The following is a 23,269-nucleotide window of genomic DNA, read 5'->3' on the forward strand; positions in this document are numbered from 1 at the left end:
TTTCTGAACACAACGGTATGAAACTAAAAATCAATTACAAAAAGAATACTGGAAAACTTACAAACGTGGAGATTAAACACAATGCTGTTAAACAACCAATTGGTCAAAGCAGAATTCAAAAGAGAAATCAAAAAATGCCTGAGACAAATGAAAATGAAAATACAACAGACCAAAATTTATGGGATGCAGCAAAAAGAGTTCTCACAGGGAAGTTCATAGCAATAAATGCATACCTCAAAAAAAAAAAAAAGAAAAGAAAAATCTGTCTAACTTTACAGTTCTAGGAACTATAAAAATAAAAGCAAACAAAACCCAAAGTTAGTAGAAGAAAGGAAATAAAGATCAGAGTGGAAATAGAGACTAAGAAGACAATAGAATAGATCAATGAAACTAGGAGCTGGTTCTTTGACAAGATAAACAAAATTGAGAAACCTTTAGCCAGACTTACCAAGAAAAAGAGAGAAGACTTGAATAACAAAAGCCAGAAATGAAAGAGATGCACAACTAATACCACAGAAATACAAAGGATCATGAGAGATTACTATGAACAATTATATGCCAACAAATTGGACAACCCAAAAGAAATGAACACATTCCTACAAACATACAACTTACCAAGACCGAATCATGAAGAAACAGAACACCTGAACAGACTAATTACTTGTAAGGAGATAGACTCAGTAATCAAAAACCCCCCCAACAAACAAAAGTCCAGGAACAGACAAATTCACTGGAGAATTCTATCAAACAGTCAAAGAAGAGTTAATACTGACTCTTCTCAAAATTCCCGCAAGAAATAGAAGATAGAATGCTTCCAAACTCATTTACAAGGCCAGTATTACCCTGATACCAAAACCACACAAGGACACCACAAGAAAAAAAGGTTACAGGCCAATATCCCTAATGGACATAGATGCAAAAGTTCTCAATAAAAATTAGCAAACCAAATTCAACAATACATTAAGGATCATACACCAGGTTCAAGTGGGATTTATTCCCCCAATGCACAGATGGTTCAACTTCTGCAAATCCATCAATGTGATACACTACATTAACAAAATGAAGCATAAAAATCATATGATCACCTCAATGGTTGCAGAAAACATACTTGACAAAATTCAACATCCATTCATGATTAAAACACTCAACAAAACAGGTTTGCAGGGAACATATCTCAACATAATAAAGGCCATATATGAAAAACCTACAGATGGGGTGCCTGGGTGGCTCAGTCAGTTAAGCCGCCGACTTCAGCTCAGGTCATGATCTCGCGGTCCATGAGTTCAAGTCCCACGTCAGGCTCTGTGCTGACAGCTCAGAGCCTGGAGCCTGTTTCAGATTCTGTGTTTCCCTCTCTCTGATCCTCCCCCATTCATGCTCTGTCTCTCTCTGTCTCAAAAATAAATAAACGTTAGAAAAACCTACAGCTAACATCATATTCAATGGTGGAGAATTGAGAGTTTTTCCCTAAGATCAGGAACAAGACAGGGATGTCCACTCTCATCATTTAATTCAACATAGTATTGGAAGTCCTAGCCACAGCAATCAGAAAACATAAAGAAATAAAAGGCATCCAAATTGGAAAGGAAGAAGCAAAATAGTCACTATTTTATGACATTACCTATAGAAAACCCTGAAGACTCCACCAAAAAACTGTTAAAATAAAGAAACTCAGTAGAAATTCAGGACACAAAATTAATATACAAAAATCTGTTGTGTCTCTATACAATGATGATGAACTGACAAAAAGAGAAATTAAGAAAGCAACCCCATTTACAATTTCATCAAAAAGAGTAAAATACCTAGGGATAAATTAAAACTAAAGAGGTGAAAGATCTGTATATTGAAAACTACAAGACGTTAATGAAAGAAACTGAAGAAGACACACATAAATAGAAAGATATTCTGTACTCATGGAAGAATCAGTATTGTTAGGAGCACCTAGGTGGCTCAGTGGGTTGAGCATCTGACTCTTGATATCCTCTCAGGTCCTAATCTCACAGTAGTGGGATCGAGCCCCATGTCAGGCTGTACGCTGAACACGCAACCTGCTTGGGATTCTCTCACTCCCTCTCTCTGCTCCTCCCCTCACCCAGTATAAATAAATATTAAAAAAATAAAGAATCAGTATTGTTAATATGTCTATACTACCTAAAGCAATATACAGTCTCAATGCAATCTCTACCAAAACTCCAATGGCATTTTGCACAGAACTGGAACAATACTAAAAGGTATATGGAACACAAAAGACCCCAAATAGCCAAAGCAATCTTGAGAAAGAAGAACAAAGCTGGAGGCATGCTCTCTGATTTCACACTGTATTACAAAGCTACAGTGATCAAAACAGTATTCTCAAAAAACAAACACATAGATCAATGGAACAGAATAGATAGCCTAGAAATAAATGCATACATATATGGTCTACTAATTTATGAAAAATGAGCCAAGAACAATGGGGAAATAGTATTTTCAATAAACAGTGATGGTAAAATTGGACAGCTACATGCAACAGAATGAAACTGGACTACTATATTACACCATAAGTAAAAATTAACTGAAATGAATTAAAGACTTATACAGAAGACTTGAAACCATAACACTCCTAGAAGAAAACATAGGCAGTAAGTTCATTGACATAGGTCTTGGTAAGGATTTTTTTTTCAATTTGACACCAAAACAACAAAAGCAAAAATAAACAAGTGGCACTATATCAAACTAAAAAGCTTCTACACAGAAAGGAAAATGTCATCAAAATGAAAAGGCAACCTACTGAATGGGAGAAAATATTTGTAAGTCATATGTCCAATAAGGGTTAATAGCCAAAATATATAAAGAACTCATACAATTCAATAGCAAAAAAAAAAAAAAATCCAATAAAAAAATGGGCAGAAAATCTGAGTAGACATTTTTCCAAAGAGAACATACTGATGGCCAACAGGGACATGAAAAGATGCTCAACATCATTAATCATCAGGGAAATGCAAATCAAAACTGCTACCTCACACCTGTTAGAATGGCTATTTTCACAAGTCAGGAAACAACAAGTGCTGGAAAGGATGTGGATAAAAGAGAACAACTGTGAACTGTTGGTGTGTATGTAAACTGGTGCAGCTACTCTGGAAAATAGTATGGAGATTCTCCAAAATTTAAAAATAGAACTCTTATATGATCCAGCAATTCCACTCCTGGGTATTTATCAAAAAAAAAAAAGAAGGGGCGCCTGGGTGGCGCAGTCGGTTAAGCGTCCAACTTCAGCCAGGTCACGATCTCGCGGTCCGTGAGTTCGAGCCCCGCGTCGGGCTCTGGGCTGATGGCTCAGAGCCTGGAGCCTGTTTCCGATTCTGTGTCTCCCTCTCTCTCTGCCCCTCCCCCGTTCATGCTCTGTCTCTCTCTGTCCCAAAAATAAATAAACGTTGAAAAAAAAATGTTAAAAAAAAAAAAAGAAGAAGAAGAAGAAGTACTAACTCAAATCTGCACCCCCATGTTCCTTCATTACAGCATTATTTACAATAGCGAAGATATGGAAATAACCTAAGTGTCCATCAGGGGATGAATGGATAAAGAAAATATGACATGTGACATGCAAACACACACACACACACACACACACACTGTGGAATATTATTCAGCCATAAAGCAAATAAAATCTTGCCATTTGTGACAACATAGATGGCCTTCTTATGCTAAGTGAAATAAATCAGACAGAGAAAGACAAATACTATATAATCTCACTTATATGTGAAATCTAAAAACAACAACAGCAAAACCCAAGCTCACAGATACAGGGAACTGACTGGTGGTTGCCAGGGGGGGCTCAAAGGAAAAAAACAGATGAAAGGGGTCAAAAGGCACAAACGTCCAATTATAAAATAAATAAGTAATGGGGATGTAATGTACAGCATGGTGAATATAGCTAGTAATACCATATTGCATATTTGAAAGTTGCTAAGAGAATAGATCTTAAAAGTTTTCACCACACAAAAACAATTTTTACTACCTTTTTATTTTTTTAATTTAAATTTTAGTTAACATACAGTGCAATATTGGCTTCAGGAGTAGAATTCAGTGATTCATCACATACAACACCCAGTGCTCATCACAACAACTTCCCTCCTTAATACCCATCACCCATCTAGCCCATTCCTCCCATCCACCTCCCTCCATCACCCCTCAGTTCATTCTCTATCATTAAAAGTCTCTTGTAGTTTGTAACATGTTGGGGGGCGGGAAGGAAAAAAAAATTGTAACTTTACACATGGTGATATGGATGGATATTAACTAGACTTACTGTGGTGATCATCTTGCAATGTATATAAATAGTGAACCATTATGTTGTACACTTGAAACTAATGTAATATATGTCAATTATACCTCAATTTAAAAAAAGAAAAGGAAGATGAAGATGAGAAATAGTGCACAGAAAAAAATTGTCAGGATCTGATCTGTTGGACGTGATAAAGAAGAGGAAATAATCATAGGGGACTGGGATTTTTAGCTAGGTGACTTGGTGCATATAATTCAATTTACCATTACAGGAAATCCAAGAAGAAAAACAACATTAAAGAAAAACTCAGCGCTGGAAATATTTAAGCGCTGTAGTTGGATGTTTAGATAGGAGAGGAGGGGTACAAAAAAAAACGGTATACATCTTGATTTGCTTATTCATTTAACAAATGGAGAATCCACTGTGTTGCTGGGAATGTAGACCATAAAAGTATAAAAATTAACAATAAATCGTTTCTGCCCTTGAGGACTCAATCCAGTAAGAGAAATGGAATCTATCTGTTAGCAAAGGATAGACTGGTGGGGGAGCACGTTCCCATCGGATGATGGGTTCATTCTCAACCTCAGGCACACATTAGAATCACCTGGAGGAGCTTCTAAACATCCCAATGCCCAGTCCACATTCTGGGGGAGGGGATGAGGCACCAGTGGTTGCTTAATCTCTCCAGGTGATGCCAATGCACAGCCAAGATAAGAGGCAATAGCTTGACTCAGAAGACAACACCTAGGATACCTTTTCCTTTGAAGCATTTGGTAATAATGATGAGTGTGCAGAGGGTGGGGTAGAAAGGATAAAAGGTGGAAATAAGGGAATTTGATTGAAGGAGCTGCCAAATAGCTTTATGATATATAGTTTCTCTGTAAAGAAAAAGTATCAAAGGCTGAGAGTAAAGGTATATGAGAATAAAGTAGGAATCTTAAGGAGAGTGGTGAAGTTTTGCAGTAGGGTCTGCAGAGAGAGTGAAAAGGAGTTGATTAGGAAGAAGTAAAAACATTTCTAGGCAGTTAAAGGTTCAACGGAAATAGGCAATCATGCATTGGTAGTAGCATCCACCTACAATGTTGTGCAATTTTCCCCTAACAACGCTTGACAGTTTGAGAGCATGAACAGAGAAAACACTCATCTGGGAACGTAGGCTGATGGGCCAGAAGGATGATGGGAACTGTGAGTTCTGGTGAGAGTTAAAAATCGGTAAATAGTAATGAGTCATGGGACTGTAGCCCTTGATGATAGTAAGAACACACTAAATGAGTAAAGGAATCAGAGAGGTCAAATGAGAGGTAATTTTGGCCAAAATGAGATTTCTAAATTTAAGATTTCAAGATAGCAGAGTACAGGAAAAGTTTTGATAACAGAATCTTAATTGTTCTTCCTACCTGTCTTTGTCCCTCCCCAATTGATTAGCCACACTGCAAACATGTTATAAATTAAAAGCCTGATCATCTCTCCCCACCATCAAACCTCATCCTTCCAGATAAATTCAATCAAAAGCCAGCCTAAGAAGTCTTAATTATCACTATCACCTCTCTTACCCTACTAATACCCCCTTCCTCTCACTCTCACCCAATCCTACACAAACTTTTATACTTTATAGTTTTCAGACTGTGTTTTACTTTGCAAATCATCTTTTAATCCATATTTCAACAACCTTCCCAAAATACTTGATTCTGGCATTTCTTGTTTCCTTACTTTTAATGATGGTTTCTTTGGGGGAAATTCTTTAGGCTACTTGCCCATTTTTGTGAAGGTTTATTTAGTTAAAACTAGATAGATAATGTAATTTACAGATACACTTAATCAGCCACACTGTATTATGTTATCATAAGCTGATGCAAATAATCAAAGGAAATTACTAATTTCAACTCTTCCAAGTTGAGAAGTTCCCATTATTCTCTTAAGATCCTCATTTACTGTGACATGTGTCTACCTGATAAATGTAAAGTGAGAACACCAGTGTCAATCTATATTTTCTTAAAAACTTAGTGAAACAAATTTTTTTCTATTTGTTAGATAAAATACAAACCAACCTTCCAATATTTTTTCAGCGCCCCAGTGGATCATATTGCACACCCCACTGAGGTACATATAAACCACCACTTTAGATGTCACTGGTCTAGGTATGAGGTAATGAACATCTTGTCAGCCACTAACAAAAAAAAAAAATTAAAATGCATATACTACCTACAATACCATTTTAATAAAGGTTTTATTTATTTTTTAAGCTAAAAATTTTGGGGAAGATTTCAGGTATTCAACACTTTGTATGATCTTAAAAACATCACTTTCATAATACTTTGTATTGGAATAAGAAGTTACTATAAGGAACAGATTAAAGAAAGCATTAAAAGGTAATCTAGAACCCTTACAGAAAGACCTACCATCCAAATTAGAATTCAAGTTACTAAGTACAGGCTGGAAGTGAACGTTTAAGAGCACTTTGGATTCCTCCTAGGCATTTCATCACATTGTACTTATTCAATTTCTGTCTTAGGAATTATTTATAAACTCCCATGAGAGCAAGGGCTATCTGTCTTGTTGCCTGCTATATTCCTAGCCACAAGAATAATGCCATGCGGCACAGAGTAGATATCCAAAAAATATTTACTGAATGAATGCATAAAAGAATGAAGTGGTATAAATACGGATTAAGAAACTAATCAAAGAAAATAGAACAGGGGCACATGGGTGTCTCCGTCGCTTAAGCTTCCAACTTCAGCTCGGGTCATGATCTCACCAGTTCATTGGTTTGGCCCCATAGTGGGTTCTGCACTGACAGCTCAGAGCCTGAAGCCTGCTTCGAATTCTATGTCTTTCTGTCCCTCCCCTGCTTGTGCTCGCTCTCTCTCTCTCTCTAAGAGAAATAAACATTAAAAAAGAGAGAGAAAAAAAAACAAAAAAAGTGCTGAACATTGAGTTTAAGGAATACCTGCATTAAAGCCATCAGAAGTGCCAGCAGAGTAGAATGGGAAAGTCTAGGAGGTACTGGGAAAGCCAGCAAACAATAAGGGCCTGGAAAGGGGTGTATTGCTGGGAAGGCACTGAATACAGTCACTGTGGCCAGTGAGAAAAGGCCAATGAGTTTATCATGAACAGAACAGGCAACCTCAAGAATGCTGTTTAGGTATAGTTACAGAAATAGAAGTCAACTGCATTGAATCAGGCAGGAAACGGATAGTAAGTTAATACAGGCAACACACGAGTCTTATGAATTTGTGAAACGAGAGAAACAGTATTAGAACTCTAAAGGGCTCAACAAAAAGAAGTGACTTTTTTTTTCAAGTTAGGAAGATCTACATGTTTGAGGACAGGATTCAGAGTTTTTTCCTATAATGGTGGACACAGTTTTGTGATTCTAAACTAGAATGGACACAAATGATGGCAAACATATTTATTGTGAAGACAGACATCTGGAAAGAGAGAAAGTGCATTTCCACATAAAAACCTAAAATAGACAATAAATGAAAAACAGGATTCCTGATTACATATTTCCTTTTCCATATTTCTGGGAAAATAGGTTGAGATGAAATATACATGCAGTAATTTTGGTCTTGGAGACTCATTCTATTGGAGTTACCTTAGAAAGAAGTGGTTGTTTCTGTCACCACCACAGAGAATAAAAGAATACAAATATTTATATGAATCTGCTTTTCTTTATGTCTTCAGGAACTAATCTTTCAGCTGTTAACAATAGCTACTGCTTCTCTGCTGCTTCAGTAAAACATGAGCTCATTTCATTGCCTGCTGGGCCTGTATTTTCCCAGCCCTAATGTAACAAAAGGAAACAGTGACAAAAAAAATAACATGGAGTGTTTTATTCATGAAATACTGTCTCTCCCTCTGTGCTATCGCCTGTTTTAACTTAGTTCAAGCATAGGTCGTATCGTGAGAGCTGCTTTGGAAGTTACTTGGCATTATGGGCTTTTGAACAGATTTCACTTCATATTTTCATTTGTTATTAAAATTCCCCACACTGAATGTTAAGGGTTAAGAGTTATTCAGTCTCACTCACCATTTTATACTTCCTTGTGTCTCCCACCTGGCACTTTGTATCCCCCGTCACCGTACTTTGCACACAGTAGGCGGCTTGTGTTGCTCGAATAATCCAACGTGGGCTTGCTGCTTTAAGGCACTCAAACCCCCCCGCAGCAGCAGATAGTTAACGGAGCTTCTGGTGGGGGTGAAGGGCCCGAAGATTGTCAAGTAACCCAACTGAGAGCTCCTTGAGACCAGGGACAGTTTTGTTCAGTACGGTATGTCAGTCCCTGATTCAGTCCTGGTACACAGAAGATTCTCAATAATCCTTAATGAACAACACACTCAGTGGGAACTATAAACTCAGCCCTGCTCAGCAAACGTAAATCGAGTGCCACCAGGCGTCAGGGATCAGCGGGGCGTGGCTGCTACAAGATGCTAAGGAGTTATCTGTTGGTTGTAATTTCATAATATCGTCATTCTGTGCTACAATTTTCATATTTTCCCTTGAAACAAAACGGGGGATTTGGGTTGTCTCTGCTCTCAGTTTTCAGCGGCTAACCTGCAAACCAGGGCCCCCACGACTCACTACTCACTTCTGGGAGCTAACATGCCCCTCCCTCCGGTGGAGCTGGCCGAGCTTCCGGCGCGCCCCGCGACTGCGCCGCGGCGATCCAGAAGGGGTCGCTGTTCCCGCGACAACCTCTGAAAAGGCTCCACCCCGCGGGCGGCGGGGCTTCCTCCGTCCGGGACCCCGCCCCATACAGCTCATTACCAGTCCGTCAGTCTCCTTCAAGCTTTCGGCCGCCAGCGCCGACGCTAGCGCCAGACTCGGCGGAGCAGGCCCGACGTCTCGGCCGCCCCCGCCGCCACCCGGGCGCGCGGCCCGCCCGGCTCGTTCTCTCCCCTCGCCCCACCCTCTCGCTTCCCCCTCGCGGAAACGACAGCTGCTGCGGCGGGGCTGGCGCCGCCTCCCTCCACCTACCACGTCTGCCCCCGCCACTCTCGCCCGGTGCCCCAGCCCGGCCTCGGCGCCTCCCCGCTAAGTCAGCCGGCAGCTCCGCCCGGCTGCCGCCGCCCAGGATGAACATCATGGACTTCAACGTGAAGAAGCTGGCGGCGGACGCGGGCACCTTCCTCAGTCGTGCTGTGCAGGTACCGCGGTGGGGGGGAAAGGGTGGCGCCCGAGAGGGCCGAGGAGGGGCCGCGCGAGGCGGCGGCGCTCCCCGCACCCGACCACACGGACCCGCTGGCAGGCCTGCGGCCGGAGGCTTGGGTGATGGGCGCGGCCTGGTGCCCCCTCCGGGCACGGCGGCGGTTTTCTGCCCCCTTCCAGTTCAACCGCCGCTTCCCCGGAAGCGAGGCGGGGTGGGGAGAGGGTGCGGAGCTTCCTCCGCCCCGGGAGGACACCTTGAATTCGGCTCCGGACCGAGAGACAGCACCGCCCGCCTTTCTGGCCCCACATCGCCAGGGCTGGTGTGGCCGCCCTCCCGGGGAGGGCAAAGGCCCTGCTAGCCCGGCGCGGTAACGAGAGAGACGGGCCTTTCTTGCACCACCCCCACCCTTTCCTTTCGTCTCTCTCCCTCTCCTCGCCGAGTCCAAGAAGGAAGTTTCCTTTTCCTGCCCCTGAACCGAAAGAGCTGCCAGCGCAGTTCCTTCCAGCCCTCTCTCTCCCTGAAAGGAAGGTCCCTGGGCTTAGGGCGGTCCGCGGGCGAAATGGAGATCGTCGGTTGGCGTCCATACTCTGCCAAGGCCTTGGGAAGCCTGGAGTTTGGGGGTTCCCACCTCGTTCTCAAAATGAGGAGCATCGGCAGCAGGACAAGGAGACGCTGGAGGGGAAGATTCGCGTTATGCGTGTTGTCAGAGTTGTTATATTTCAAATACACTGTAAGGGGGAAATTTAGCCGTCTTGCGGCATTCCGCAGTCAAGGAAGTGTCAGCACTGGGGAACTTGGACAGTTTTCCCCAGCTATCACCCACATTATGTCAACTGGGTTAAATCTATGAACAGATGTAAATTTCACCACAACATGAGTTATAAACAATCTGGTGCTTAAATTAATGACATAGTCATAGTAGCAACAACATTCCCTTTTGTAAAGAGAAAACAAAAAAAAAAAATTTCTAATACACATACCAAACTGATACTGAAATGTAAGTCAGTTGCACTGCCTTATTACTTTTCTCATTTACCCCAGTTTCATTGGTGGAGTTGATCTTACATTGCATTATTCTTGGCAAGAGAATGGTAGAAGTCGAGCTAGGTAATAGCTGCCTATATTGTGAAAAAAACTGTCACACATATGCAAGGCATTTGACAGATGATCTACTGTCCTTTCTGTAACTTTGCCAGATAGATGCTGTTAATTAACCCCTTTTATATATGAGGAAGCAGCCTCATAGAGGTTAAGTTACTTGTTTAACTTGCATGGCTAGTAAATAACCAAGTGCTGCCTGATCTACTACTCATTGAAAGCTGCTTTTCTCTTGCAGAGTAGGCATTGCAGATATAGAATATAGAATGTTGCAGACTGGAGAGACTTTAAAGATCATCTAATACAATCTGAGCATTTCAATAACACTTAAGCAGATAATACTTAAGGCAGTGGGAAATTCCTTCTAGGTGTTGATTTCTAAGTTCCAAAATCTGCATGGTGAGTAATAAGCTAGCTGCCTTAACCCTTATCTCCTCCTCCTTCATTAAAATATAAGCTATAGATGGTTCATTTGGCCTGGATGGCTCGTTAAGCGTCTGACTTCAGCTCAGCTCATGATCTCAGGTTTGGTGAGTTCGAGCCCCTCATAGGGCTCTGCCGTCAGCGCCAAGCCTGTTTCGGATCCTCTGTCCCCCCTCTCTCTCTGCCCCTTCCCTGCTTGCTCTCTCTCAAAAATAAATAAACATTTTAAAAATAAAACATATGCTATATTATGAAGACATTGGTTAAAATGATTTATTGATTTAAATTAGCCTACTTCCGATAGTTAAAAGACAAGTGCAAGGAGAGTGAGTGGTTGAGAGTCTGAAATGATTTGATTTGTGAGACTTAGTGTTGACTGAAAAGAGGCCTTCGATATTTTTTATTGCTGATTCCCAAAGATTTTGTTTGCCGAGCAGAGATTTGATGTTGTATTGCCATCCTTTTAAAGAGAGATGTGTTTTCAGGTATAGAATCCACAGTGCTTAAATAAGACACATGTACTAGAATTTGATTGATTGGTTGATTTTTAGAATTTGATTTAAATTGTTAGTAGACTTGATTTAAAAAATAAATCTAGCGGGCGCCTGGGTGGCTCAGTCGGTTAAGCGTCCGACTTCAGCCAGGTCACGATCTCGCGGTCCGTGAGTTCGAGCCCCACGTCGGGCTCTGGGCTGAAGGCTCAGAGCCTGGAGCCTGCTTCCGATTCTGTGTCTCCCTCTCTCTCTGCCCCTCCCCCGTTCATGCTCTGTCTCTGTCTCAAAAATAAATGTTAAAAAAAAATTTTTTTAAATAATAAAAAAAATAAATCTAGCAAAGCTCTCAAAAGATGGATTTTTTTTTTTCAGATGGATTTTAATTGCTCATTGCTTCAAATCCTTTAGTTTTTAAATTCTGTCCTAATCTCAGCTATCAAATTATTCTCAGTACTAAATACTTAAGTGCCTACTGCCATGTCTGTCTTACACTACTATTTTGGACTCTGGTGATACACTGGTGAATAAAATCAGCAAAATACCTGTTCTCGTAGAGCTTATAATCTAGCAAAAGACAAATTAGTAAATACATCAGGTGGTGATGAAGAAAAAGGCCAGAAGTGATATGTTAATGGCGGGGATGGTGGTTTTTGCCAGGTTGTATAGATATATGATTCAGGACAAGTCTTTCCAACAGGATCAAATTCCAAGAGACCTCAAGGAAGTGACCATTCCAATTTTTTTGGAGGAAAGGCATTTTAAGGCAGAGGGAAAAAGTATGAAGACCCTGATGTTCTGGGTTACCAGGGTTATCAGTTAGGGAGCTGTGGCCATAGGATAGGCAAAAGGTGATATTGACTTAGGTGACAGTAATAGCAGGGAAGATTCAGAACCTATTCAGTATTGCTTCTCATATTGGCTTGAGGCTAGGAGGGAAAGATGTGTTATGGATGACTATGAGGTTTGGCTTGAGATTTACTGAGAAGGGAAAAATTTCAGGAGGAACAGACTCCTTAAATATTATCTTTTTCTATTAAGTCTGTATTTCTGAGAAATAGATTCTGAAGGGGCGCCTGGGTGGCGCAGTCGGTTAAGCGTCCGACTTCAGCCAGGTCACGATCTCGCGGTCCGTGAGTTCGAGCCCCGCGTCAGGCTCTGGGCTGATGGCTCGGAGCCTGGAGCCTGTTTCCGATTCTGTGTCTCCCTCTCTCTCTGCCCCTCCCCGTTCATGCTCTGTCTCTCTCTGTCCCCCAAAAAATAAATAAACGTTGAAAAAAAAAGAAATAGATTCTGAAATATTTATGTAGAAGCTATATTATATCTGAGGATTGCTTTAAAATATTCTAGAAGAGAAAAAGGGAGTAGTTGAAACAATGGCAGAATGTTCACAGTTATGAAGCTGAGTTTCAATATACTATTATACTTTTGAATGTTTGACCTTTTACACAGTACTATTTTTTTAATTATGTAAGAAGAAAAAGATGATTCCAAAATGCAACATGTGAAATTTGGAATGCTGCGTAGGAATTTTCAACAAAAACACTGCTTTGTCATTTTGCTATTTAGTTAATAACTGAATTCCCTGTCTAAATTGAGTTGACATCAGTATAGTACCAAGTGCCAAGTTTCATGCTAAGAATAGGGTAAGAGCTATGCCAGTTACTCATTATAAGTAATAAAAACAGTAGGAATGGAATTCAGCTTTCACATTTCTAAATAATAATTTCTATTCAAATCGAATTATACCTTAAGGAATAGGTCATGCTCTTGGTGGCCAACTGCCATATCTTTTTTTCATTGTACTTAAAAGTTTTCAGATTAAAAAGTAAACATTCCCTGTTTTAAAAAAGAGAGACTATTAAACATACAAATTGGTTTCATCACTCTACTCTCTTATAAAATCTGTTTATATGGAAGCACAGGGGTGGCTCAGTCGGTTAAGGGTCCAACTGTTTGTTTCGGCTCAGGTCGTGATCACAACAGTTTGAGTTCAAGCACTGCGTTGGGCTATATTTATATGCCTTGCCACTTTGAAAGAATATTAAGGTAAAATGTATAAATCAGTAGGAATATTTATTCCATTTGGGTGCTTTTGTTGTTCTTAACTCCCTCAAAATAATAGAATACAAAAGCATCAGGTAATTTATCCTCCATAAATTGTTACTTTATTAGGGTCTTAAAAGCCATTTAGTCTTAGTATCTGTCTTTTCAGTCCAGACTCCTTAGTTGAGTATTACATACTCCTTTCTGGCCTTGTCTTTTTTTTCACTCATGTATACACACTGTATTCCTATCAAATTATTTTTTAATTTCCAAAATATCTTGTACTTTTCTAACTGTAGACTTTTGTTCATACATTTAAATTCCTCTTCAGTGCCCTCCACCCTCTCTCTGTGTAGTCTTTTCCTTCCCACTGGATGAAACTTCAGTCCATCTCAGACCCCAAGAGCTTGATGTGAAATCTTGTGTCATTTTTCAATTCTGTATGATCATTTGGCTTTTTTTTTCTTCTAATGAAGGTCCTTGGAGCTGTAAAATTCTATTACTCTATGGCTTTCACATCTTTATAAGTTTGTGTGTCCTAAGGAATCAACTCTGTTTCTTATTCCCATCTCACAATATCCAACATCGTTCTTTTATTTATATAATTTTAGAAGGTACCTGGGTGGTTCAGTTGGTTGAGCATCTGACTTTTGATTTCAGCTCAGCTCGTGATCCCAGGGTCGTGAACCTCCACTCAGCACGGAGCCCGCTTAAGATTCTCACTCCCTCTGCCCCTCTCTCCTGCTCATGCTCGCTCTTTGTCTCTCTCTCTCTCAAAAAGAAAGAAAAAAGTTTCTGTCATTTTAGTCAGGCAGGGTATCCATATTCAAAGTTTACTCTTTGAATCATTTAGTATGTTAAATAATTTGTTATTTTTATTAGCGTTTTTCTAACATTAAATCTGCTGAAGTTGAAGTTGACTCATGCCAGTCTAAAATTTTAAACTGTTTAACCTGTATTTATTTAGTACCTTCTAGGTGCTTGGCATTGAAGTACAAAAGTAAAGGAGACCTGGTCTCTGCCCTCATAGACTTCATAGGCTAACCCCAACTTATCATAATTATTTTATTCTTTGTAGTAAATATCCATTTTGTGAAGTACTATTCTGTTACTTCACTTGATAAATGTTCCAAGTGGACACATTTTTACTTCAGAATTGATATTGAAGCAAAATTTTGCTCACCATCTTTAAAATAAGACCATATTGTTTCTTAAAAAAATATTTTCAAGTTAAATTACTTAGGAGTTTAATTTTCTAATATTTCCTTTGAACTGCCTACTGAAGTTACTGTATAAACTTCATGAATGCCAGCTATTTTCTGAGGGGAAAAAAAAAGTCTTTAAAATTTAGTTGCAAGCTTGGCTTTCATCTCCAGTTTAATTTAGCAAACAATGGTGTGTCTAAGCCTAGAGGTAAAGATGAATATGCTGCTGCCCTCAACTAACTTCTGTGAGATCCATTCTGGATGGAATTCTAACGTGACCAAACACTCACCCAAGCCCTTTTGAAATCCTGTTTCTTCTATAGAATATAAACTGCGACAACTTCACCATGTCTCTCAAATTCTACTAAATAAAACATGTCACATTCAAAGTCCATACATTTTCTGATTGTGTAAAAACTTTACATATTTAGTGTTACCCAAAACTTTTCACATCCTATGGTGCTGTTGGTGTTAATTGACTGATAGAAGATGGTTTGTTAACCTGATGTTAATATAATCACCTATGAGCTTAGAACAGTAGTTCTCAGTCTTAGTTGCACTTAGAATTACCTCAGAAATCTTTACAGGCTGCATCTCAGTCTAGTTAAAGAAGAATCCTTGTGGTTGGATTTGGCATCATTGTTTTTGAAAGATTGCCCAGGTTGGGACGCCTGGGTGGCGCAGTCGGTTAAGCGTCCGACTTCAGCCAGGTCACGATCTCGCGGTCCGTGAGTTCGAGCCCCACGTCGGGCTCTGGGCTGATGGCTCAGAGCCTGGAGCCTGCTTCCGATTCTGTGTCTCCCTCTCTCTCTGCCCCTCCCCCGTTCATGCTCTGTCTCTCTCTGTCTCTCTCTGTCCCAAAAATAAACGTTGAAAAAAAAAATTAAAAAAAAAAAGAAAGATTGCCCAGGTAATTCCAAAGAGCAGCCAAAATTGAGAATAAGTTGAGAAGGATCTAATTTTACAATTTACGAATTCATTATATTCAGAATTTGTGCTATATATTTTACCCTAAGAAGTTTAGATAACTTTTAAAATGTTACTTTACCCACTCAAAGAATTGATGATTAGAGTTCATACTAAATAGATGTCTTTCATCATACAGTCTTTTTGCTTGTGCTTTTATCTTTGTAGTAAAGCATGGGATAGAATCCTGTAGGCTAGATGCCTATCCTGTAGTAAAGAAAGGATCACAGTGTCTGGCATAATGTGGCTGACTCAAAGACAGTCCTTTCCTTAAAGAAATGTGTGAAGAAAATATGTAAAGAGAAGGGGATTATTAAGCTTTCGGTTCTCGTGTCATTTTACTATATTCCTAATGAAATCATTATGAAAGAATTGTACGTCAAATTACATTTTAGAGAACATTGGATTTGGACTTACAGGACATATTTTGACTTTCATTGTAGGTTGTTTTCACAAAAGTTTTTATTGGTACTGCTGAAAGTTCATTAAAATGCTTAAAATCAAACTATAGGGGGTTTTTTGTGGGTGTTTTTTGTTTTGTTTTGTTTTGTTTTGTTTTGAGAGAGAGAATGTGTGTGGGGGAGGGCCAGAGGGAGAAGGAGAGAGAGAACCTTAAGCAGCCTCCATGTTCAGCATTGAGCCTGTTGTTGGACCAGATTTCACCATCATGACCTGAGCTGAAATCAAGAGCCAGACGCTTAGCCTATTGAGCCACCCAGGTGCCCCTCAACTATTGTTTTTAACTAACAACTGGTTATCCTCAGAAGACTACAAACTTAGTGATTTTGGACTTAAATATGTTGAAAACAAAAATTTTTTATTATTTTTTTTAATGTTTATTTAAACATTTCTGTTTAAATTTTTGAGACAGAGAGACAGAGCATGAATGGGGGAGGGTCAGAGAGAGAGGGAAACACAGAATCCGAAACAGCTCCAGACTGAACTGTCAGCACAGAGCCTGACGCAGGGCTCGAACTCACGGACCGTGAGATCATGACCTGAGCCAAAGTCAGATGCCTAACCGACTGAGCCACCCAGGTGCCCCGAAAACAAAAACTTTTTAAAGTAAAATTTTAAATTTTTTGTAATTAGGGAAAGGATTTTTTTTTTTTTTAATATTTATTTATCTTGAAAGAGAGTGAGCTAAAGAGGGACAGAGAGAGAGACAGAATACAAAGCACGTTCTAGGCTCTGAGCTATCAGCACAGAACTCAGCACAAAGCTTGAACCCACAATCCGTGAGATCATGACCTGAGCCAAAGTTGGACGCCTAACCGACCGAGCCACCCAGGCGCCCCAGGAATTTTGTGTTTTTTTTGGGTTTTTTTGGAAAGAAAAGGTCTTCTGTCTGTCTCAGAAGGGTGCCATTATTATAATTTCATGTTTGTGTTTAACCAGCATTCTTAAGATCATAAAATCCTTGATGGCAAAAGAACTGTGTCATATGCTGATACTTTATCTCACTTATGATAGAAGAAAATATATACCACATAAATATCTTTATTAACAATTTAAAACGCCTAAATTTAGCTGATGTAGCTCATTTTCTGTAAGCTTTCTTTAAAATATTTTAGAGAAAAATGTGTGTATTAAATATACTATGTTGTTAACTTAATATGTCATACCTGCTGATTAATGATAGAAAAAAAATCCTTAAACCCCCACAGTAAAGTCATGGGAGATACTGTGTCTTTTACAATTATAAGTTTGAGTAATAAAATATAAATGTATAATTTCAACCTAAATATAGAACATTTGCAGTGTGTTTCTGTACTGGCACCTTTTTTTTTTTTTTTTTTTTTTTTTTTTTTTTTTTTTTTTTTGCTCATTCTAGATAGGATTAAAGTTAACCTTAAGTTGATAGTTATTGAATATCATGTAAGAAGCAGAGGTGGACTGTAGGATACAGCTGACCAGAGTGCTACAAACAAAGACACAGAGGCAAGGAAAAACAGAATATATTCATATAATGGTAGAAGAAAATACTAATTTTTTTAAATCAGCAACTATTTACTGGAAGTCTTACAGTATAAAGAGACTGTGATTTAAACAGATGTGAGATTGAATCGCAACACTGACACGTTAGGCAAAATGTTCATCACTGCAGTTGTGATTCTTACCTATGTGTTATAAGAGTTTATTTTGGTTTTGGGTTTTAGGTCTTTTTAGTATTTGGTATAAAATGCACAGCTTGGTATATGGCATTTTCTAATTTATCTTAAGCCCTGACACTGTTAAAAATACGGAAGTATTTTCTAGAAGATTCATTAGCACCGCCTTTATACATGTTAGTTTTTTATAGAAGTCCTTAACAGGGGCGCCTGGGTCGCTCAGTTGGTTGGGCATCTGACTTCCCTGTTAAGGACTTCTATAAAAAAACTAACATGTATAAAGGCGGTGCTGATGAATCTTCTAGAAATGCAACTGGAAGATCAGTCATGAAAGGACTTTATACCCTTCCCTTAGATCTTTACATAGCCCATTTCTTATCATTTGCTCTTAGATCAGTTGTTACCTGTTCAGAGAAGCTGTTTCTCTAACCACCCACATCTCACACCTTTCAAACTCCTGTTCCCCATTCCAGGCCCAGGTTGCATATTCCTCTCCCTTTGAAGCCTTCCCTGATTCTCCTGCTTCTCCCTTTCCCTGCAGAATGAATTCTTCCTTCTTCTACACTCAAATTCATTAATTCACTCATTTAATTGTTCAGTCACTCAAAAAATAATAGGACCAACTTTGTCGGTCCTATATCCATTGTCTTTTTGTATCCTTATTATCGGATTGTTTACTTGTTTATTGTCTGTTCTATTAAAATGTAAGCTTCTAAGAGCAGAAACTTTGTTCTGGCTACTTAAACCCATGTGCTTAGAATAGTGCATGGCACATATTAAGGTACTTAAAAATATTTGTTGAAGGAATGAATGCAATAAAGAAATACATATACTTATTAAGGTGCTAAGTTAAGAATTTTTCTCTATTGGTAGATCAGCCTTCATAGATCATGTTAACCTGGATGTATTTCCTCCTTTGTTTGCCTCCTATTGGTTGCTTTATCTGGGAGATAACCTATTTAACCACTAGAGGTAGACCTCGAACATGTAAAATTCTAACCTCTGTAGGAGGTCTGTAGCCTAGAATCTTTAGGGATTTGTAGAGAGAATACCAGAGTTCACTCTTAAGAGTGAAATTATAGTAGTTACCCAACTGACTGTGGCATCAGAGTTTTGACCTTTTGCCCAATGCAACTCCTATTCCTATCCTCAGTTACAGTACATTGCAAGGTTGTGGGCTTAGGCAGTAGCTTTGGAACTGCTATTTTCAGTTGCACTCACTGGGTCAGGGCTTGTCTATCAGCCAGTCTCAAAAAGACATAAGGCTTTACAAAAGCTATTGAAGCTTTTATTTCTAGCCCCTGAACAAGACCTTCAGTGGGGAATTAACACCAGACTCTAAGAATAACATTCTAGAGGACCTTTCAGCTAAAAATGTTAACTGATAATCAACAGAAAGTATTAGACCAATAAAAAGGATGCTGAAAGAAAAAGATAATAAAACTCAGAAAAATGAAGTAGCAGAAGATATTTTAAGAGATGAAAAGGGGGAAAAAAGCACAGTAAACATTACATTGTTACCCAGAAGTGAGTCATGACTAATGAGTATAGAATTAGTGCTAGTGATATGCCTGTGTTAGGATGAGAGAAAGCCACATATTCTAGAAGAAAATTTTGCATGGTAAACAGCCTGAGTCATCACTTCTTTTTTTTCCCCCCCAAGTCGTCACTGCTAGTGTTCAATTGAAAGTCTTCAGAAGTACCCATAAAATGCACATGGAAATCTTTTTACCTCTTTGTTCTTGAATGGGCAGTGCTGCTTTTCCTCAAAACCCACCACATTCAAGATAGTAAAAATTGATATGCTGACTATATTTAACTATATTTTATGATCTTTAAAACCTGCCTCCACAGTATGAATAAGATATGCCCCAAAAGTTAGTCTATAGATCAATTGTTGTAACATATCCTGAAGAAACAAATGGTAGTTTCCCAGAACATCCCATTAAAGCATATTTAACTGGAGGTGATTAAAGTGCCATTAATACAAAGCCACATTAACATAAGCAGCCCTTTTTAAATTCAAAATAATAATTACCAGACACTGAAAAAAGTGATTTACGTACATACTCTTACTTAATTCTCAAAGCACTGTACGATATGTATCATCTCTCTTTTATGATAGTAGAGACCTAAGAAAACATTCAGAAGCTTGCTCAGGTCACACAATTAGCAGTGCAGCCAGAATCTGAATTCAGCACCATGGACTCAAAATTCTTACTCCTTACCACTATGCTATCCTACCTTTATATGTAAGAAATACTTATATACCAGGCAGTATGCTAGATTTCCTCTAGAATTCACACCATACATTTTTAGCAGAACTGAGGATATACGTTAATCTTAAGAGAGGGTCCAGATTAAGAGGTATGGATACATTTCTATAGGGGCAAAAAAAGCAGTGCAATGGTTTGCAAACAATTATTTGTATGTTTGGGAGTGTCTGGATTTGAGTTTTTAATTACTGATATAGGTTCCTAAAATGTGTTTGAGGTATATTTAATTTTTTTTATAATTAATAACAGTTCACAGAAGAAAAGCTTGGCCAGGCAGAGAAGACAGAATTGGATGCTCACTTAGAGAATCTTCTTAGCAAAGCTGAATGTACCAAAATATGGACAGAAAAAATAATGAAACAAACTGAAGTGTTATTGCAGCCAAATCCAAGTAAGAAACTTTTTACCTTTGTCTACCTTATTGACTAATCTCATTAAAGGGTACTGTTAGTAGGGGTTTTTTTAATATAAACAAACAAAAAAGGTTTTGATAGCTGTTGGAAAACAGAAGTTTTTGGTTTGTGGCTTTAGGGTCTGTGGGTTTGTGTGTTGTGCTTTTGGTGAAGAAGAGGGTGCTAAACACCTCTTTGTGTACCCTCTGACAACTGGACTAATCGTGTTTTTCATGCCTTCGTAGAATCCTCTTGAAAACTCAATTTCAGGGAGTGACTTTTAATTTTAAGAGTTAGGAAGGCTGTGAAAAAAAATTAACCTTTTTTTTTTTTTTTTTTTTTTTTTACATATACAGGGGAATTGTCCCTAAATAATTAAGGAAAAATTATGTGGAAACTTAGTTACCAATTATTTATGTTTATGTTAAGTTTTATATTTTTACATAAATTATTCCATTTGATTTTCAGACAATTCTAAGGTTTCAGATCACCAATCTCAGTAATCTTTCAGATAAGGTGTACAATAATTGTTTATTAATTGCAAATCACAAGTTAGCATTTTATACAGTGTAGCTTAGCCAGTTAGAAGTGGAAATTGAACTTGAATTTGGTGTATTGACACCCAGTCTTTTCACTGTGAGCTTTATACATGAGCAGTGAAGAACAAAGCAGCAAATGTTTTCATTCCCCTTTGCCCCAGTATTGTGACCATGTTGTGAAATTCCATAAGCTTACTTTTAGGTACTAACTTCCAAGGTTTAAACTTTATTGCTATTCTGTGAACCTGAAGCACTACACAAAATATTAGTAATTTTGTACATTTTAATTGAACTGTGGTGACCTTCTGAAACAGGCCTTTCACACTTTGAAGCCTGTGGTCTTTGAACACCAAGTGGTATTTCTTACTCATTTAAGGCTACTTAAATTATATACCATGGCATCTTAAAAAAAGTAGTAGATATTTTGCCTTTTGTTCCTTGCTCTGTCCAGAGCTCCTCACATAAGTAGTCTATTCTGTATGTTTTTCTGAATGGCAGACAAACTCATACACAACTGGCAAACGGGAATTTCATCAGCATAAAGTTACAGTGGCTCATATAGTACAATTTTACATTAGTGTTTTAAGTCTGAAGTAGTAAACAAAAATTGGGTTTTTTGTTTGTGCTCTGACTATAAAGTTACATAGATTATGAGTGGTCAGGCACAAACTTCATTTTACTGTAAACCCTGTTAATTTGGGGGTACAATTTTCCAGAACCTAGAGTTTTTCAGAAATATTTATTGCTTTATAGCAGAATTGCCCGCAGATTTTTTTAAGATTTTATTATGGTCCATTGATGTCCTAATGAAATGAACATTTAGTTTAAACATACCAAATGTTTTATTAACTGAATGAAATCAACATAGGATTCAACTTTGAACTTTTGACCAAATAGATAGAAATGCAACAAAGCTAAGAATCCCTCTCACAGTCAGAAAATGAAATTCTGAAATGTAGTTAACATCTTTTAAATGGTTATATTTTGGACTGACTCATTAGGGTTTTAACCAATTTAAAGGTTTTAAAAGTCCTGCTTAAAAACTTCTGACGCTGCTCCAGAGTCTACCACAAAAGCAAGTATTATTGCAGCAGCCTATTTTATGTATTATAATTAATGCTTATCCTGGCTCCTGAAGTGTTTGTTTTATTGGTTTAATTCATTTTTTAAATTTTCAATGTACTGTGTGAAGTTTCCACTTGTGGAGGAATTATCTGAGTTGCTTAGAAGGGACCTATTTATTTTAGCTTCTCTTTGGATTGTAAGTTTGATTCATAGTTCATCATTATTTCTAGAAACTGACTTTTTCTCATTTGTCTCTAAAATACCTCACTATTGGGTGACAGTATAGGTGTGAATGTCTTGTACATTACACTAACCAAGTGTTTATATTCAGATTTTACTGATTTTTTTTCCTTTCCATGTACACTAGCCTTCTATTATTGCTTTTAACCTATTTTGTATTTTAACCCTAATCTTAATGTGAATACATGCTGAGAGATATATCTTGTACTTTAAGCAAAATTAAATAAAATTAAGCTAAGATACCATATTGCTAATCTCTGTCTGTGGCTGTTCCATGCCTAGATTGTTCTATTCCTTAAATTCCCATGCCTATATTTAGATTCTAGGAAAGAGAGAAAGCATGCGAGCAAGCAAAAGCATGTAAAGGGTATTAGAAGTATGTGACTCTTTAGTTCTTATAGGTGCCTTATCTCTATATTTTCATAGCTGGAAATCCCTGGTTTTGAAATTGAAATGAACATGTATTCAAAGTTAAAAATTAGACTGTGTATGAGTGGGACAAAGGCAACTTCATTAGGTATTAAGTGAATAACGAACTCTTTTAAAATCTCATAGAATGCTCATCGTATAATAGTTTTACTTTAAGTATTTTTGTGCCAAAATATTTTACAATATTTTTAAAGTATAAGTTTCTTTGAGCTATATAATACTGCAACATAAAAATTAAAAATTCTGTTAAGATATGTACTTAGAAGCATGCTAACTTCATGTTTATTTTACAGAGTGATAAATGGCTCAGAGGGGAAAAAAACAACAATAAGTCTTTTAAGTAGTTTTGCTTTTTTGAAATCATTGATAGTTTTAAACCTTTCTCCTAGATGCCAGGATAGAAGAATTTGTTTATGAGAAACTGGATAGAAAAGCTCCAAGTCGTATAAACAACCCAGAACTTTTGGGACAATATATGATTGATGCAGGGACTGAGTTTGGCCCAGGAACAGCTTATGGTAAGCAAAAGGCAAAAAGATCTGCTAAGTTAATAACTTTCCTTTTAGATTTTTTT

General features: G+C 38.2%; 1 protein-coding gene across 5 annotated transcripts in view; it reads left to right on the forward strand.

The window, feature by feature from the left end:
* The first annotated feature begins 9,006 nt into the window (after positions 1 to 9,006).
* SH3GLB1 (SH3 domain containing GRB2 like, endophilin B1) overlaps positions 9,007 to 23,269 on the forward strand; it is a 36,353-nt gene continuing 22,090 nt past the window's right edge. For 4 of the 5 annotated variants that reach the window (XM_045478148.1, XM_045478149.1, XM_045478150.1 and 1 more), the window contains exons 1-3: positions 9,059 to 9,412; positions 20,280 to 20,421; positions 23,085 to 23,213. In XM_045478148.1, the coding sequence (XP_045334104.1) occupies positions 9,341 to 9,412; positions 20,280 to 20,421; positions 23,085 to 23,213 (343 nt within the window). In that variant the 5' untranslated portion in view covers positions 9,059 to 9,340. Of the gene's footprint in view, positions 9,413 to 20,279; positions 20,422 to 23,084; positions 23,214 to 23,269 lie in introns of all 5 variants that reach the window. The other variant, XM_045478153.1, reaches the window with a different exon arrangement.

This window comes from Leopardus geoffroyi, chromosome C1, assembly GCF_018350155.1.
Source record: "Leopardus geoffroyi isolate Oge1 chromosome C1, O.geoffroyi_Oge1_pat1.0, whole genome shotgun sequence".
Classification (NCBI taxonomy): Eukaryota; Metazoa; Chordata; class Mammalia; order Carnivora; family Felidae; genus Leopardus; species Leopardus geoffroyi.